General features: G+C 44.8%; 1 protein-coding gene across 8 annotated transcripts in view; it reads left to right on the forward strand.

Annotated features, from left to right (window-relative positions):
* The window catches only part of TMEM150C (transmembrane protein 150C), a 576836-nt gene that overhangs the window by 354431 nt on the left and 206117 nt on the right, over positions 1-16288 (forward strand). For 7 of the 8 annotated variants that reach the window (XM_069626139.1, XM_069626145.1, XM_069626142.1 and 4 more), the window contains one exon: positions 1057-1213. In XM_069626139.1, the coding sequence (XP_069482240.1) occupies positions 1156-1213 (58 nt within the window). In that variant the 5' untranslated portion in view covers positions 1057-1155. The remainder of the gene's footprint in view (positions 1-1056; positions 1214-16288) is intronic. The other variant, XM_069626146.1, reaches the window with a different exon arrangement.

The following is a 16288-nucleotide window of genomic DNA, read 5'->3' on the forward strand; positions in this document are numbered from 1 at the left end:
GTTTTTGGAAGAGTTGAGCATTGTGCACTTGTAGTGGCATGCTGGCTCCAGGCATTCTCTGACACTGGAAGAAAGCTCTGGGTGAAAGAGAGCATATACAAATATATGCCGGTCACCCATAACGAGATAATACAAGAACCAAAAAAAGGAGATGAGCTTGCCCAGGAAAGAGGTGTAAAGGGCGAACAGGAGAGAGCCAAGGACAGGCTCTTAAGGGACCCTCACCTTGCAGGTGGTGAGTGACCCAGAATCATGGGAGAAACGTAGCTTTTGGGGCCATTAGCTGCATGCAATGAATCCCTGTTCTGATCAGAACCTAGTGAAGAACCAGACCAATAGCAGGATCTGCCAGTCTTTTTTCCGCCGGCCATTCCAACTTGATTGAAATGAGCTGCGTGATCTTTAGCAAACTAATTTCATTTAAGGTATTTAAGTATGGTATGGCAAAGGGAAGAAGCCGGCAAAGGGAATGCTAAGTGACGTTGGGCTACAGGAATACTCTGGGGACTGGTTAATTTGTGTTCCACCTGGTCGTTTGCTTTCAATCGGTGCTGAACATCCTGGTTATTTCTTCATGAATAGTTGCTACATATGACTATAATTTGACTGTATTGTTTGGATATAATTCAAACCAGTTACTCGTTAACAGCATAGGCCATGTGCTTCGAAATCTTGTCACGCCTCAATCTCTTTTGACAGGTAACCTATTCTGTGTAAAAATTGATGTAGGGTCTGGTAGCCCCTGAACAATATATTGGTCAACAGAACTGTGCCTCCCGCCCAGCATCACCCTTGAGAAAACTAATCACTGCAGTTCCTATGGGCTCTTCTGTAACTACATGCAGTGTTTAGAGTTATAAAGATTAGAAATTATGATGGGTACAATATGTCTGTGCTCCTGTTAGCAGAACATGTGTATATTGCTGCAGCTGGCAGAATTACAGCTTTGTCTCTTCTGCACAGCAAATGTACAATGTGTGTGACTCTGTAAAAGGTAGCTCTTATATATCCAGTTTCTGTATTTCAGCTATTCCTTTTTTTTTTTTTGTTTTAAAGGTGAGGCGGTCTGCTCCCCAATAAGAGTTGGGATCGAAACTAGGTGAAGAGCAAAGCGTGTACCAATCGATCTTCCCAGAGTGACGCTCGCGGCCTACAATGCCAGAGGACGAGATTGCAAGCAGATACCTGGGCTCTCCGGTTGGACACACCAAGTGTATGAATTTTGGGTTGTATGAATGCTAGCATCCCCACTTGCACTCTGTTCTTAGTTTGAAAGAAAAAAAGACCCGCCCACTGTTCTTTCTATACTGTCATGACTCTAAAATCTGTACCACCTATGTGCCTCTTTCATTCATGAAAACGTTTATCTGATTTTAGGCATTTAGCTGAAAGGCTGGTATTAGGTGATGTTTCCCATAATGGCGTCGACCAATATCTTACTATGCACCTCCTCAGGCAGTGTATCTCCCACCGCTTGGAAGTGAAAACGCCACTCCTCAGTACTCCAGTTCTATACAGTCTGACAATTATTTTAATTGAAAACTGCTCAAAAATTAATTTTAAGGAGCTCTTATAGGAGAGACTAATGTACAGAAGCATGTACAGCGTAAGGAAATAATCGTAAAGCAAACCGGTCCATTCTTCCCACAATGCTTACATTCCAAAAACAGTTATCCACCTTGATTGTCATCCTATTATTTTCATTTTGCCGTCCAGCTCCTAGCCGAGGATCTGTATATTCTATGAATTGGGGTACATGTGGTTGAGGGCCAACGTTGCTCCCTGTAGAGCAAGGGAACGTGAATTCTAGTCCCAGGTTTGATTTGACCACATTTTGTGTGATCATTGATCTCATGGTATCACAGGTCTATGGCTTCCACTAACTGACCTAACTCTATTCAGCAATGTATAGTAGCTGGCCTTTGGTATTTTACATCACAAAATAAGCAACCCTATGTGATGTGTTTTTTTCATCCATTTGCTTTTAGCAGAACATTTCACTCGTATTTAATTTGTATGTATGTATTTATTTTTATTTATGCAGCAGCTGGGACCCGAGGGTATCTTGGCACTATCGAACCAAAAGTCAGCAGAGGGGCAGAACAGGAAAAAAACAAGCTAGAAAAGATACGTTATAAGTGGTTTCCGAAGGGCAGATGTTCACTAATTGCCCGTAAGGTCAAGGGGATAGAGCTCCACAAGACCGGGGCAGCAACTGAGAAGTCCCATCCTCTGATATTAACTTTCAAAAAATTAGGAAGCTGCAAAAGAAGATGCTTAGCACAGCAAAGATTCTGGGAAGGAGTATGTTTGATAAGCTTCTCATGCAGATACTGTGCACCAAAGCCATAATAGGCCCGGTGAACTAGACCCAGGGTCTTGGAATTTAATTCTGGCCACACCCAGCAGCCAGTGAAGACTCAGAAGTGTCGGGGAGATGTGGGCAGATTTGGGCAGGCCAACAGCCAGGTGGGCAGAAGATTTTTGTACCACTTGCAGGCATTGGATAAGTAATTTAGGCTGGGCGAGCAGTATAGCGTTGCAGTAGTCAATGGTCCCTGATACAGACGCGGAGACTACCCAACACCACAATTCAGATGCAATATACTGGGCCCAAGTGAAGGACAGAAATCGTTATTCCACAACTGGAGAACAGCAGAGAACCATAACCTCAGTTTTGTCTGCATTACTTTTCGACCAGTTAGCGTTCATCCAGCTGCCGATATCCACCAGCTGGTTCTTGTGCCGAGAGGTCTGTTCTAAGAATAAGTTGGGTGCCGTCAGCATAAGCATAAAAATGACACCCGTCAGAATGGATCAATTTTGCCAAAGTGAGAGCATAGATATTAAACGGGGGGGAGATAGCCGACCCATGGGTAACTCCACATGTCAAAGGAGATGGTGCAGAAAGGAAAGGAGGAAGAGATAGCACCTGCATCCGATCAGTAAGAAAGGACTTAAACTGAGCCACCAATCCCAATTTCCTCTGGGCGACGACACAGATTACAGTGGTAAATTGTGTCAAACACCACAGAATGTTCCAACAGGATCAGCAGCCCCACTGCGCCATGTTCAACAATCCATAGTAAAGTCATCAATAACAGAGGTTAGAACCAATTTAGTGCCCATTGCTGGGCGAAAGCCCGACAGGAAGGCATTAAGAATGGCAGCCTCCTCAAGAAAAATTCTAAGGTTGGGGGAGGGGGTAACAATGGCCTCTAGTGTTTTCATTAAAAATAAAACCAGAAGCAATATAGGTCAAAAATCACCCAAAATAGCGAGGTCGAAGGCAGGCTTCTTCAAGAGTGGAGATACAACAGTCCATTTCAGAGCTGCTGGAACAAACCCAGAGCTTATTGAATGATTAAGGGCAAAGGTGAGCAAGGGAGCAAGCTCAAGGCCAGAGCCTTGATGATTTTCAGAGGGATTAGCTGTAAATGAGAAGAAGACTTCATCTGTTGAATGATTTTGCTAACCTGGTCCTGCGACTTCGGGGCAAAAGTCAAAAAAGACCTCTCGCTGCCACTAATGGCCACTGTGAGAGAGAGGTTGGTGGGGCCAGCCATAGAAGAGGCACGAATATCCTGTTTTTTTAATGTGAGAATTTTGATTGTTTTCATCCAAAACAACATAACATAAAGGAACACCCAGGACATAACCCTCATTGCATGACATAGCGACACAACCAACCTGACAAAATATACAATGCCTGGCACTGCGCACCAGCCCGGCCCACCCCTTTCGCATTGCATTTGGCTCGCTTGTCGGACCAATAACTGCCCTCTACCCACCGCCGTCCTGCTGCCATTTGCCCCAAACCTTCTGAAACTTAGCGGGCACCCCCTCGCATTATACATGCGCCTTTCCAAGGCCATACATATGTCCATTTCGGCCTCCCATGGTGCCAACTGCGGGTGGTCCTGGGACCCCCACATCGTAACAATAAAAAAAAGGTTATTAGTTCCACTGAGAATGCCAGGAATGTCCTTTTGTGCTTGGACAGCTCCTCATCGCCCCATTTTCCCAGTAGTGCACCTTTCAGGACTCTAGGGTCTACCCCCTTCAGTACCCTTGACAGCTTACTTATACATTTCCCCCAAACAGTTGTGTCTGAGCACAATCCCAAAGTGTGTGATAGAACGTCCACCTCGCCATCCCACACCGTACACAACAAGCATTGTCCGCCCACACCCACCCATAGAGCTTAACTCAAAAATATTAAACCCTGTGCAAGATCTTATACTGGTTAAGGAGGAACCTGGCTGACATGCCACTCTCCAGAGGAAACATCAACGATTCCACCCATTCCTCAGATTCCAGAGAACATACATCTCTCTCCCACCTATCCTTGAGGCCAGATTATTCCCGAGTCCCATAGGTATTGATTAATTGGTATAATGAAGACGTGACCTTTCGCCCGGGGAGTACATTTGCCTCCAATGGGAAACTGTGGGATCTCACTCGAGATCAGGAATTGGGCACTCACAGAATGCGACAACTGTATGTACCTTAAACGTTTGCTACTGCAAAGGGAAAACCGCTCCTGCAGCTACTCGAAGGGAAGGATGAGTAATGTTTGCCAGACACCGGATCCATGGAAGCCATTCGTACCTGGAGACTTCCATGACTGCAATTGGGAGACAGCCACTGCCAACTCTTCTACTGAGATATCAGTTTCAAGCTCTTTCCGCTGCTGTGCTGTCAGCCGTGGAAGTGCCACCAGATGCACCCCTCTCGGCTCCCCATTCCCCAGACAGCAGGACGGAACACTATATAAACTCTCATAATGCTGTGCAAACTCCTGCACGATATCAGCATCATTCATGTCCTACTCACCGATGCCCTTCTGCAGGACTCTCACAGACCCGCTTGCCCTCTCTCTATGCTTCATCCAAGCCAGAATCTTTGCTGCTTTGGCCCGGGCCTCATGTATCTGGCTGCGCTTCATCCAGTGTGCCTGCTTTGCACTGTCCAGTGTGACATTCCTGAGGGTTTCCTGGGGTACCCGCAACTTGAGCTGTGCCCCCTGAGACCCAGAGGCTACCAGGTCTGCCTCTGCTTCTTATACGGCCACCTCTGCCTCCTTTACTGCCTGCATGTGTTGCCTGCGTCAAGCCGCCACCAATGAGATCGCCACCCCCTGAGAACTGTTTTGTATCCCTCCCAAACAGTTACTGGGCTATCCACTGATCCCTCATTCACCGAGAAGTATTCCTGTGTAGTGTGTAATAGAGCCTCATTAAACTCTGGGAAGCCCAAATAATTCGAGTGCATGCTCCACGTAGGTGCAGGTGACTCATGCCCACTCTTCAGCGTGACGAGTAGTAGAGAATGGGCCGAAGCCGCCCTCGCTAGAAACTGTGCCGAAAGCAGCCTGTGACTGTCTCCCAACGAAGCAATAATACAGCCTGGATAAGAGTATTGCGCCCGAGAGAAGGAGTACCCGGCCTCACCCACATACAGGCATTGCCAAGTATCTACCCAGCCCATAGCCCTGGCAAAGGACCAACGTTTGGTGGGGAGCTCTGGATTCCTACTGCCTACGGGGGACTTACCAAGACCCGTTTCCAATTACAACATTGAAATCCCCACCAAGTATCCATCTCTCCGCCTCCCCCATCCCTATGGGCTTCTGGAGGTCATTAAGCAGGTCCTTTGTGAGGGGGGTGCATGCACTGCTATAACCAACATGGCTCCCCACAGGATCATCACAAACCTTCCCCTAGGGTGGTTCTGCACACTTTTGTGTATTAGGATCATGGTGCCTCTCGCTCCCCTGGCAAAGTCAGCATGAAAGACCACCCTGTAGTTTGTGCGTATGAAGAAACTACACTCCGATCCCGCCAGATGGGTTTCAGTGAGGAGGGCGAAATATGGAGAGTGCCTATTGAGGAACTGCAGTATTACCTTCATTTTAATGCCCAAGCACATACCATTAACATTCCACGTTAAAAAGTGACTCCTTTATTTAATGCCATCCTCCATTAGGTACATACATCGGGCCTTACCCATTTGGGCGTCCCACTCCCCCGCATCTTCCATGTATAAGGCCCCACCTGGATCCGCCCTGCCAAGAACCTCCTGCCATAGCCAAGCAATTCCAACCCGCATCAACCAAAAACACAAGCCATATTCAAAACAGCTGCCTCTGAAGGGCCCTTTCTCCTATTTATTCCCATCTTCAAGCCTGCCCTGGAACCCACTATGTAAAAAGATCTGCCCACCCTAGCCAAGCAATGTGAAACCCTGAACAATAGAAACAGTAAAAAAAATCCAAAACTTACCCCACCCCACACTTATTTCCCAACTGAAGCACCTGTCGCCCTGGACCCGTGCAAAAGCCTACTAACTCAACCATGAGCGGAGCGCCCGCTAATTCAGCAACTGCCAGAACTGGGCTTTAATCTCTCGTACTCCAGATGCCAAATCTCTAGAGTTGCTGCAACATAAAGCTTCAGAACTGTTCCGAAGTGTGAAGTGCCTGGCGCCACCAGTCTATCATCATTCAGCCCTCTTTCCGATGGGTCATTGTCCCATCCGCTTCCTCTGGTGGGAGCCGGTCTTGAGAATATAATGGGCAGATGATTGCACTGATGCAGTCCCAGGTTGCTGCGTCACCTTCTGTGGTGTACGGGCCATCCCTGGCTGGACATTCGTTTTGAACTACTCCCACGCCTCTTGTGATGTGTTGAAGAGGAGTGCCTTTGCCCCATCTCAGACCTTCAATTGTGAGGGAAAGAAGAGTGCATATTTAATGGAGCAGGAGAGCAGTTTCCGCTTGACAGAGTCAAAGGATTACCTGGTCCGCTGCACCTCCCTTGTATAATTGGGAAAGAAGCCAATGCGAGAGCCGTTGTATGTAATCGGGTCAGTCGCCCTCACCATCTGTAGGCTGTAGGACTGTGTCCCTGTCCCAAAAGTTTAAAAGCCTTGCAATGACAGTACGTGGGTGGGCTGCCAGTACTGGCCTTCCCGTGGGCACCTGATGGGCCCTTTCGAAAGAAAAGAAATTGGATAGTTTCTTCTGAGCCATGAGTTCCACCAACCACTTCTCTAAAAAGAGTTCCATACTGGGCTACCCACTTTTTCTGGTAGCTCCAGGATACAGAGGTTCTGCCTTGACCTCCCCTCGCTATCTTCCGCTTTGTTCTCCAAGACCTTGAGCTTCTGGGAGGCAGCTGGGGGCAGATCCCTCTCCTCCGCTTGCTCCCTCCTATGAAACAGTCTCCCGCTCTCTCTCCATCTGGAAATAGGACCACCTCCATTTCTGAAAACAACTCAAGGCCTTTTTTCTTCTCCTCCTCCTTCCCTCTCCCCCTTCTGTGCTAACCATCCCCCCTGTCACTGAGATTGGTGGCCTGATCCCTCAAGAATCCAATAGTATCCTGGCCCCCCTGACCAATCGACACCAGCTTCTTTCCCCACCCCCCCTACACTGCCGTCTGGGCCCACACCCGCATGTCAGTGATTTGTCTTCGCCCGGCACTTACCTTGGGTGACAGAACTGTCCCCCTTCGCCTGGAATGTCTCTGCCCATGCACTTACCCGTTGCCTTCCAACAGGCACCTCTGGCAGTCCCCCCCACCCTTCAAGTGGACCCTAATAGCACTTACCCCCACCCCACCCTTTCCTTCTCTTCACTGCACTTGCATGCTCTGAATGCCACAAGGCCTAGTAGCACCTGTGTTTGTTTCTTTTTATTTAGTGTCAATTTTTCAATGTATATTTGCTCCCTTGTTCCCTTCCCTTTTGCCTTGAAGCACTTTGATACACTGGCTTGCTGTATAAGCACCTTATAATATCCAATAAATAAGTAAAACAAATAAAATCTCCCTGAGCCCTGAATCTCCTGGACCTGCTGAGCCCTTCAACGCAGGGTCTTGCTCTTGCACCCCACCTCTGACTCTCTGTGCCCGAAGTAAACACCATGTTATGTGCTTGTTCCTCCAACAGCCTCGAATAACACTTGTCTAGGCCAACCTGCCTGCCAGAATCTTCTTAGTCTGGCTATCTTTCAATTCTTCCTCCTACAGTTATCAATTGCTGGTCCAAATCGTCTTCGCCAAATTTAGAAGGTTCTGCACTTTCCACGTAACACTTCCTGATTCTCTCTAATCCCTCCTCATGCTCCTCTTTCTCATACACTCCAATCTTCGGTCCACCTCCAACTTTCCGATACTCCTCTTCACTGTCTGACCCAACCCCTCGGAACTGTCACCATTCACCTCCTGACATTCACCACCAATTTGCTCTACAAATACTCAAAACACTTCCTCCAACTCTTAAACAATATCCTGCTATTTCCCAACTTCCTCTTCATTGTCAATAGTCTCCTTCACAGTTTCCAGAATGTATCTTCTACTTCTTCCTCTTTATTTCTTCCAGCCTCCTCCTCGATATCACCAGTGGTTCCTCACTGTTAGCATCCTCCACCTCAGACTTCCTGTCTCCTTTAAATCTTACCCATTCTTATGCTGTTTCCTAACTTCAGTTTTACTATAACACATATCTGCCTTTCTGACCCCAATCTTCTCCTGATATTTTGCAACCATCTCCTCACTATCAGTCTCCTTTACAATTTCCATAACTTTTCTATCCACGTCATCCTCACGGTCACCCTTCTACTCTTCAACTACTTGGCTTTCTGTCCAGCTTTACTCTCTCCCTCGTGAATCTTTATCCATGTCTGGTTCCTCCTGCATGTCGTCACCCTGCCCACTTGTGGGTCTCTTGTCCAGCTATGTTATTTTGCTATGTTATTTTGCAGCTTCCCTAATCCACCAACCTGCTCAAAAATCGTGTTGCATTTGAAAACCAATACATTCATCCGGTCATTCCATCTTGACACACACTGTGTGAAATGACTATATGTGGAAATGATCATTCCTTGTTCACTCAAAATGGTAGCATTGTTCTACGACTGATCGTAGAATCACCTGGGAAATGTGCCTAGCAAGCAAGTAGTCGCCGATAAGTAAAAACTATCGCACTTGAATTAACAAGGCAACAATGGGCGATGACTTCTGCGCTTTCTCGATTGAAATGTGTGTATACTTTATACATATATAGCGTTTACACATAGTATTTGATTTTCTCCTGGTATTTGAATGACATGTCAAACACCTTACAGTGCATACATCAATAAAGATACACACCTGAATTCCTTGCTTGAAATGTTTCCTGAAAATCTGACATTCATACTGTAAACTTAAAACAGTGGGGATCATTTTCTAAGTCTCCGGAGCTTAAAAGTAAGGTGTAAAACTAAGCCTTTAACTATATTCCCTTTGCTTTTGCTCTCCTGGAGATTTTAATTGTGTCTGGAAGCAGAGTGGGGGCACTGAACAGCATATACGTTTCCGCTGTGCATTCCCGCTCCGCCCTCAAATAGCACATGCTTTACCACCAGCGAACATCTTCATGCGGATAGAAAAGCAATTAGTTCCTATGGAATCCTCCTGACTTTACCACCTGGTAATAATAGTATGTGGATTCCAGATGAATTCTTGTTAAGTGGCTCCTGCAACAGTCAATTGTGGTGGCATTTAACATTTTTCTAAAATGGAGTGGAAAAATGTAGAGTAAAGGCAATTTCACTTCTGCTATTTTCTCTGCGTTTCTATTTGGTCTTGGGAATTACCAAAATTGCACAGGCCATTTTTTCATATTGACACTGTCCCCTCTAGTGCAATTGCCGAATTTTATTTTAAAAATGACCCCCAATGTCTCTTGGCCTGCTGTGTACTGTGGTGGGTCGGAAGAAGGAGACGGACCTTGACGGACATTATTAATAGTGTTTGTTAAAATAATAAAAATAAAGCCTATCTTTCCCTACTGCTAGAGGGGTTTCCCTGCCTTTATAAATAGCTCACTGTGCTCGCCAGTCATCAGGAAGTCCTGAATTAATGTCTCCACGGTCCAAAACTAATTCTAACTGACCCTACCCATATTTTAACTAACTTAAATTATACTAGGAGAATGTCTCCCCTCTCCTAGTTATCTCTCAAAGTCTCTTAGTCGATAGTTCTCTTCAGTGAGAAATCTTCAAAAAGCCTCTTGCCACCTTCTGGACAAGATCCTGTTACTCTTTTACAAAGTACTTGGGTTTTGTCTCCCCTTTAGGGACAGTTGTTCCACGGTCCTTTGTATCAATATTTCTTATCCTTTGATTCAGGCTTATATGCCTTTCTGACTCTTGCAGTCCAAGCTTTCTTAGCTTGGTTATTCTTTGTAACAACTTGATTTTCCCCCTCTGTTGGGGTTGCTCAGTTTGGCTATTTATCCTCTTATCTGGTTCACTTAATTTCACTTCCCATTCATATTTATTAACTTCTCTCACTGGTTTCCTCCACTCTTTATTTCTTAAACCATGGGGTACTTTCCCCTCGTCCCAAGTTTTTTATGCCCAATTCTTAATACTTTCTTTTTCAGGCTTGTTAGTTATTCTCTTGATCACATAAGCACAGTTCCACTGTAATGGATTTATATTTAGTCTTAAACTATGGGGTACTTTCCCGTCGTCTCAGGGTATTTGTACCAATTTCTTAATACTTTCTCTTTCAGGCTTATTTGTTCATTTTTTTATCACATGAACACAGTTCCACTTGGGTTTATATTTAATATCAAGTCATTTTCACTGGGACGAGTTTCTCCTGCTCCATAACGATGCCCCGGCGACCTCCTGGTTCTCCCTGTTCTGTATCTGGAGAGAAACGCTGTCTTGCTTGGCGCTCGCTTAGGTTCTCTTCCTCTGCTCCCGCACTCTGTCCTCTGTCTCGTAGCGACCGTGTCTGGATGCGGGTCACAGGGCGTCTCGTTGACTCCCCCAATGGGTGGTTTCAGCGCTGTTCAGCAGGCGCATTGCCCACCACAAAGTCATTGTGGTCACGCCACCACCGGAATAGGATTACCTCCTCAGCGTCTCTCTCTTCAGAAACGCCAGGCCTCCAGCGTTAACCCCTGATGGTCAGGACTCCTCTGGAAATCAGAGGCTTCTCGGCTCTCCTTGGCTCCGCCTCCTCCAGGCGTCCCATCATCAGGCGACTCATCATGGGACTTTCCCTGCTTACGCTCTTCTCTCTGTACTTCACCTCTCCTCAGCGTGCTCTGCCTCTCCCGAGGGTGTTTGCTCTCACTTTTTAGCCTTCGCGTCTCAATTAAATGTTTGTCCCTTCTTAAAGTGACAGATCCTCTTCCTTGGACATAATGGGTTATTGTAGTTTTGTCTTCAGCCAAGTCTCTGGATTCTATAATGTTCTTCATATCGGATAGTCCCATTTATACTACTATGGTGCATGGATCTAGTGAGTTCCTCAGTAGGAGCGGGAGTCTTTGTCTCCCAAGGGGGAGTCTCTCTCTGTGAGATCCACTTGTCCAGAACCCTAGGGAGGGTCTGGCAGAGCGGGCTCACCTCCCTAGTTTTTAAGGGGAGACTACCCCTTGGGCAGAAGGGAAGGATACCCTTGATTTGCCACAGTACTTAAGACAAGAATGCAATACCTTCTCAAAATGTCAAAAGGGTATTATCCATGCAGGGTCTTGCATTCACATTGATATACGATTAATTTGTTTTTGTTCTAATAATAACTAATCATAACTATTCTAGATCGCTCCTAACACTCGGGTAGAATATGTTACAAACAGAGTGGCTTCCAAGACAACAGTTGTGCGATTTTGGGAAGCACTGATCGGTTATTAAATAAGGATTCCTATGTTTCAAGACACATTTACAATGTTAATACTTATTTCTCGTGCTCATCCGTTTACCCGTGACTAGTGGGTACCAATGAAGTACGAAGTTATATCACACTGAATTCAATGTGAGTACTGATGGCATTCTAGTGGGTAACAAAACCTTCCTGTAGCAAAAGTTAAATGTTTTCCTATGAAATATATTGTTCTTTCAAGATTGTGTTATTGGGTATTGAGTTATTTATTTCAAAGTTATGAAAATGTAATGAAGGTCCATAAAACATATACTTTTTCTGAATGACAAATGTCTTTAACCAAACAAACCAATCTTTCCTGTAAGAATCAAATAATTCAACATTTCAATTATATAGACCATATTATGTTCCAAGCCCAAAATTATACTAAAGCTCTCTTTGCTATGTGTTTCCAAATTAATAATTTGTAAGATATTGTGTGTAACAATCTGAGTGAATGTTCATCACTTCCTCTAAGTATTTCAGATGGTTGATGTCCTTCATCAGATGATCCCAAATGGTCTTCCTGAAAAGTAATAGATATATATCTATTTCAATCTATTTTCAATACCCGCACGTCAAGGTTTATTGCTTAATTGTTTCCTTTGGGTCCACTTCAATAAGTTGTAATCAGACATTCAGGGTTATTCCAATTTGTCACATATAGGCACATTATTCAAATGTATTAAATTATAGTACCAGTTTCAGTGTCAAAAAGAGAATATTTTTACAAATCCATAAATCAAATACCTGGTCATATTGTTCCAAGGGCAGAGCTGTTGTCGCTTTGCTTGGCTAAACCATGTACTTGGTTTGGCATCCTTTTATTAAGAATTGTAGGCACGCAACGTGCGTGCTGATGTCACGACATCACGCGTGATATTACCATGTACGCAGGGTGCGCAATCGTTCTGCCATCTTCAAAGTACAAATTCCTGACTCTAATATAAGGTTTTGGGAGGATTTTCACCAACTTTTAAGTTCTTGTTCAATACAGTTTTTGTAATGTGCGATCTTCAAAATCTGTGTGATGTTAAACTGAAGTAATTATTTGAACTAATAGAAATTCTATATGTGAATTAATAAAAGTGTATATTTTGCAGTATGCTGTATTCCTTGAAGGGTAACTGTGGGGACGAGCTGAACTACACTACCAGCCAATGGACGAAGTGTACGAAAAGAAGTAGTGGATCTATGTTTCCTGCCGGTCTGCCCCGCTCTCCACAAACTCCATCGCTGCGCCCCACCCACACACAATCCAAACCCCCAAACAAACACAGCTGTTATTTAAGGGAATGTGCAGTGCAGTGCACTGAAGTGCAAGCTGCAACTTCTCCCTACACTTTTATTTTAAAACTAAACCGTTCCATAGCGGTTTCTTTTTTAAATAAAAGTATAGGAACGGTAAAACTTAAAAATAAAAAGTATAGGAGCACCGCTCCCGACCGCTCCCACCCACTTCGACCTCTGCTACCAGCCTTTTTTTGCTGTCATCAGTTAAGCCTGACTGCTCTGCCACAGCTACCATTAGAGAGTCTGTTATTTCCTTTGGGTTGGAAACTCTGGTCTATCTTTAAATTAAATTGGCTTACATCCCTCCCAAAGAGGGTTGTGGAAAAATATCTCTAATAAGGAGGATTTGTATTTGTACCTAAAACCTCCATCAAAGTTAATACGCCACACACTGACCGCACCACAGCTGCAGATCATTCCTCCTTCTCTGCTCAATCTCCTGTCCTCCACACTTACCTTTCTTCTCATCTACACACCCACTTTTTAGAACTCCTCTTTTGCAGCCTGGTTGGCACAGTTACTAAACATTTGGTGAACTAACACCTCCTCTTCATACTGGGAGCCTTCAACCTCTAGCTATAAAAGGAGGACAACACATGAAACCTTGGTAGGCTACCTTGGATGACATTTTCTGTAATGAGAATTGCATCTCTGCCTCCTCCCCAGCCTGCTTACCCTGAGGCCATCTCATCCTATTCAGCATCCACACTGATGCCCTATCACTTGCAAAATCAATCAAACCACACCCAGTGCTAACCAAGACGATGGAAAGAGATCGAAGTAGACATCCTCCTACAAAATGCTAATGCTTCTAAACCCCAGCAGACAACCGAAAGCAGACCGAAACACCAGAGGACCAACTTAAGGACATCCATAAATAAATAATCAACACCATTGACAGAATAGCACAAATACCTGCAAATTCAAGCAAAAGAAATAAGTCATCAAATGGTTTACCCCCACATACTTAACCTCGTAAAAGAAAACTGAAGACCTGAAAAAGTCTTCAGAAGAAATTAGCTTCCAACAGGCAAATAAGCCTATCATTAACTGCTTTGGCCCTACAGAGCTGAATCTGTTAATGCAAAAAAAAGCCCATTACGTACATCAAATATAATCAGCATGTGGCCAGAAAGATGTCTGCAATCATCCACAAATTCAAAACTGCTGCAAAACGGCAGCAACATCATCCCAAGAAGCCTGCGACTCCATTGTGGCACTTCAGCAACACAATTATTCAAATCCAAGATCTGGACAGGAAAGGACCAACCGAACCATACCCAGCAAGGAAAATCATAATGAGAAAAACAACCACGCCAACACGAACACCCTTTCGTCTCACCTCCACCCTGGACTTTCCACTACCTTAAATGCTTTCAATCTAGCAGGCTTGATGGAAGACCTGTGCCCTCCCAACTTCTACAAGGCAATAGCTAAGCAACATTGACTAGCACCTGCCTTCTTAGCTCTCCTCAATGCCTCCATCAAACAAGCGGATGTACTGCACGCCTTTCAAGCATCCTTTGTCAAACCTCTTCTCAAAAAGTCCACGACTGACCGAATCTACCTAGCAAAAGAACGACCAACTTCCAGCACACCTTTCACAGCCAAACTCCTCAGGAAAACGTATTTACCAACCACTGCAGGAGTATGTTGAAAACAGCCTCTTCCACGAGTTGCAAACATGGTTTTGGGTGAAAAAGACCCAAATAATCCACCAAAAGAAGCCATGTTTGCCTCCATAACACACCCTTGGGCGGACCATGAAGAAAGGGGTATAATTTATATGGGGCGCAGTGTCAGGAGGCTGTCGGCAAAATAAGAAGGGATATGTAATTCGCTTAACCTGCATGGCTAAGAAGTGAACTAACTAGCAAAAATCAGTCTTAATCCTAGTGCCAAGGAATTGGGAGCAGTTCTTTTGCAGAAGATTAAAGGGGTGGAAATGATTGCTTCCTATGTTTCTAGGGCTGTTACTGATCCAGAGTCGAAGTACTCTGTGATTGAGAGGGAACTGTTGGCCTGTTACTGGGGGGGGGGGGCAAACTACTTTTGGAAATAACAGTTGGGGCTAAATGTAGCAATCTGTACCGATTGTTAAGGGGTACTCCAGGGCGACACCCAGATTAGAAAGGCTGAGTTGGAAGAATAGGATTTTAAAATACAGTGGGTTCCTGGTAAACAAAACAACATTGCAGAGTTCTTATCTAAAAGGCCTTTTCCAGAATTTGGTTTAGAAAGTCCAGAGTGTTTGATGTATAGCTCTATTGTTTTTACCATTGATTAATTTTTGATTGATTAGATAATCTTCTGATGTTTAGATTTTAATATTGTTAATGGTTAATTGATGATAGTTCAAAATGATGGTTATGATGTTCTACAATGCATATTTTACTTATGTTACGCTCAGTTAATGTTTTTGAAAATCTAAATATAGAGTACTAAAACAAATAGTCCAGAGCGTGAAGAGGAATACATTGTGGTGATTGCAACATGTATGACGAAGGTTGCATCTCCAAGGGGGAATTATTGAACAAACTAGCCCAGAACCAGCTCTTGAAAAGAAGTGATTGGGGGGGAGGGTTTGGGAGGGGCTATGGCGTGTCCTCAAAAGGAGGATGTCCATGAGAATGTGTGGGGATATTGGGAATTGGGGAATGAGATCTCTATACAAGTTTGAGATGTAGAATTGTAGAACTGGGGCATCAAGAGCATCCTGATATCACTGCCTCCAAATTCGAGACCAGAGCCATGTATTGGTGGCCTGCCATGGACACCCAGATAGAAAGGGCCATTAACGGATGGAATGTCAGGTCCTCCCTTAAGGAGACCCTCTAGAGCGTTCACCCTTTCCCGAGTTACCAGATGGATGCCAGTATTGTAGAGGAGTGTTGATGGACACCGCTTGATGCCCTCAACCCAAGACACAGTGAGGGTGCAATCGTGCAAGGACGGCTATCCAGGAGGCACAGAGAATGAAACTGGTGCAAAGGGTGCCAATGGAGTTTGAGGTCTGTGAAATGTCTTTGAAATGTGTTGAAACAAAAGGCTCTTAAGTAGAACAGTCAGCTTAGGGGGTTGGAATATTGGGAGATTGTGAGGGATGGAAGTCGATGGAGAGACAGAGAGGAACGTAGTTATATCTCTGCGGTGACCTCAGGGTTGTTTTGTTCAATAAATCATTGTTGTTAACTCATGAACCACTTTCTCCATATATCAGGATATCCTAAAAACAATGGGTACACCAACTCACCCAGTGCAGTCCTCCGGTGGTATATTTTCGACACCTT

The sequence above is a fragment of the Ambystoma mexicanum genome, chromosome 6p (assembly GCF_040938575.1).
Source record: "Ambystoma mexicanum isolate Mex_15411 chromosome 6p, UKY_AmexF1_1, whole genome shotgun sequence".
Taxonomy (NCBI): Eukaryota; Metazoa; Chordata; class Amphibia; order Caudata; family Ambystomatidae; genus Ambystoma; species Ambystoma mexicanum.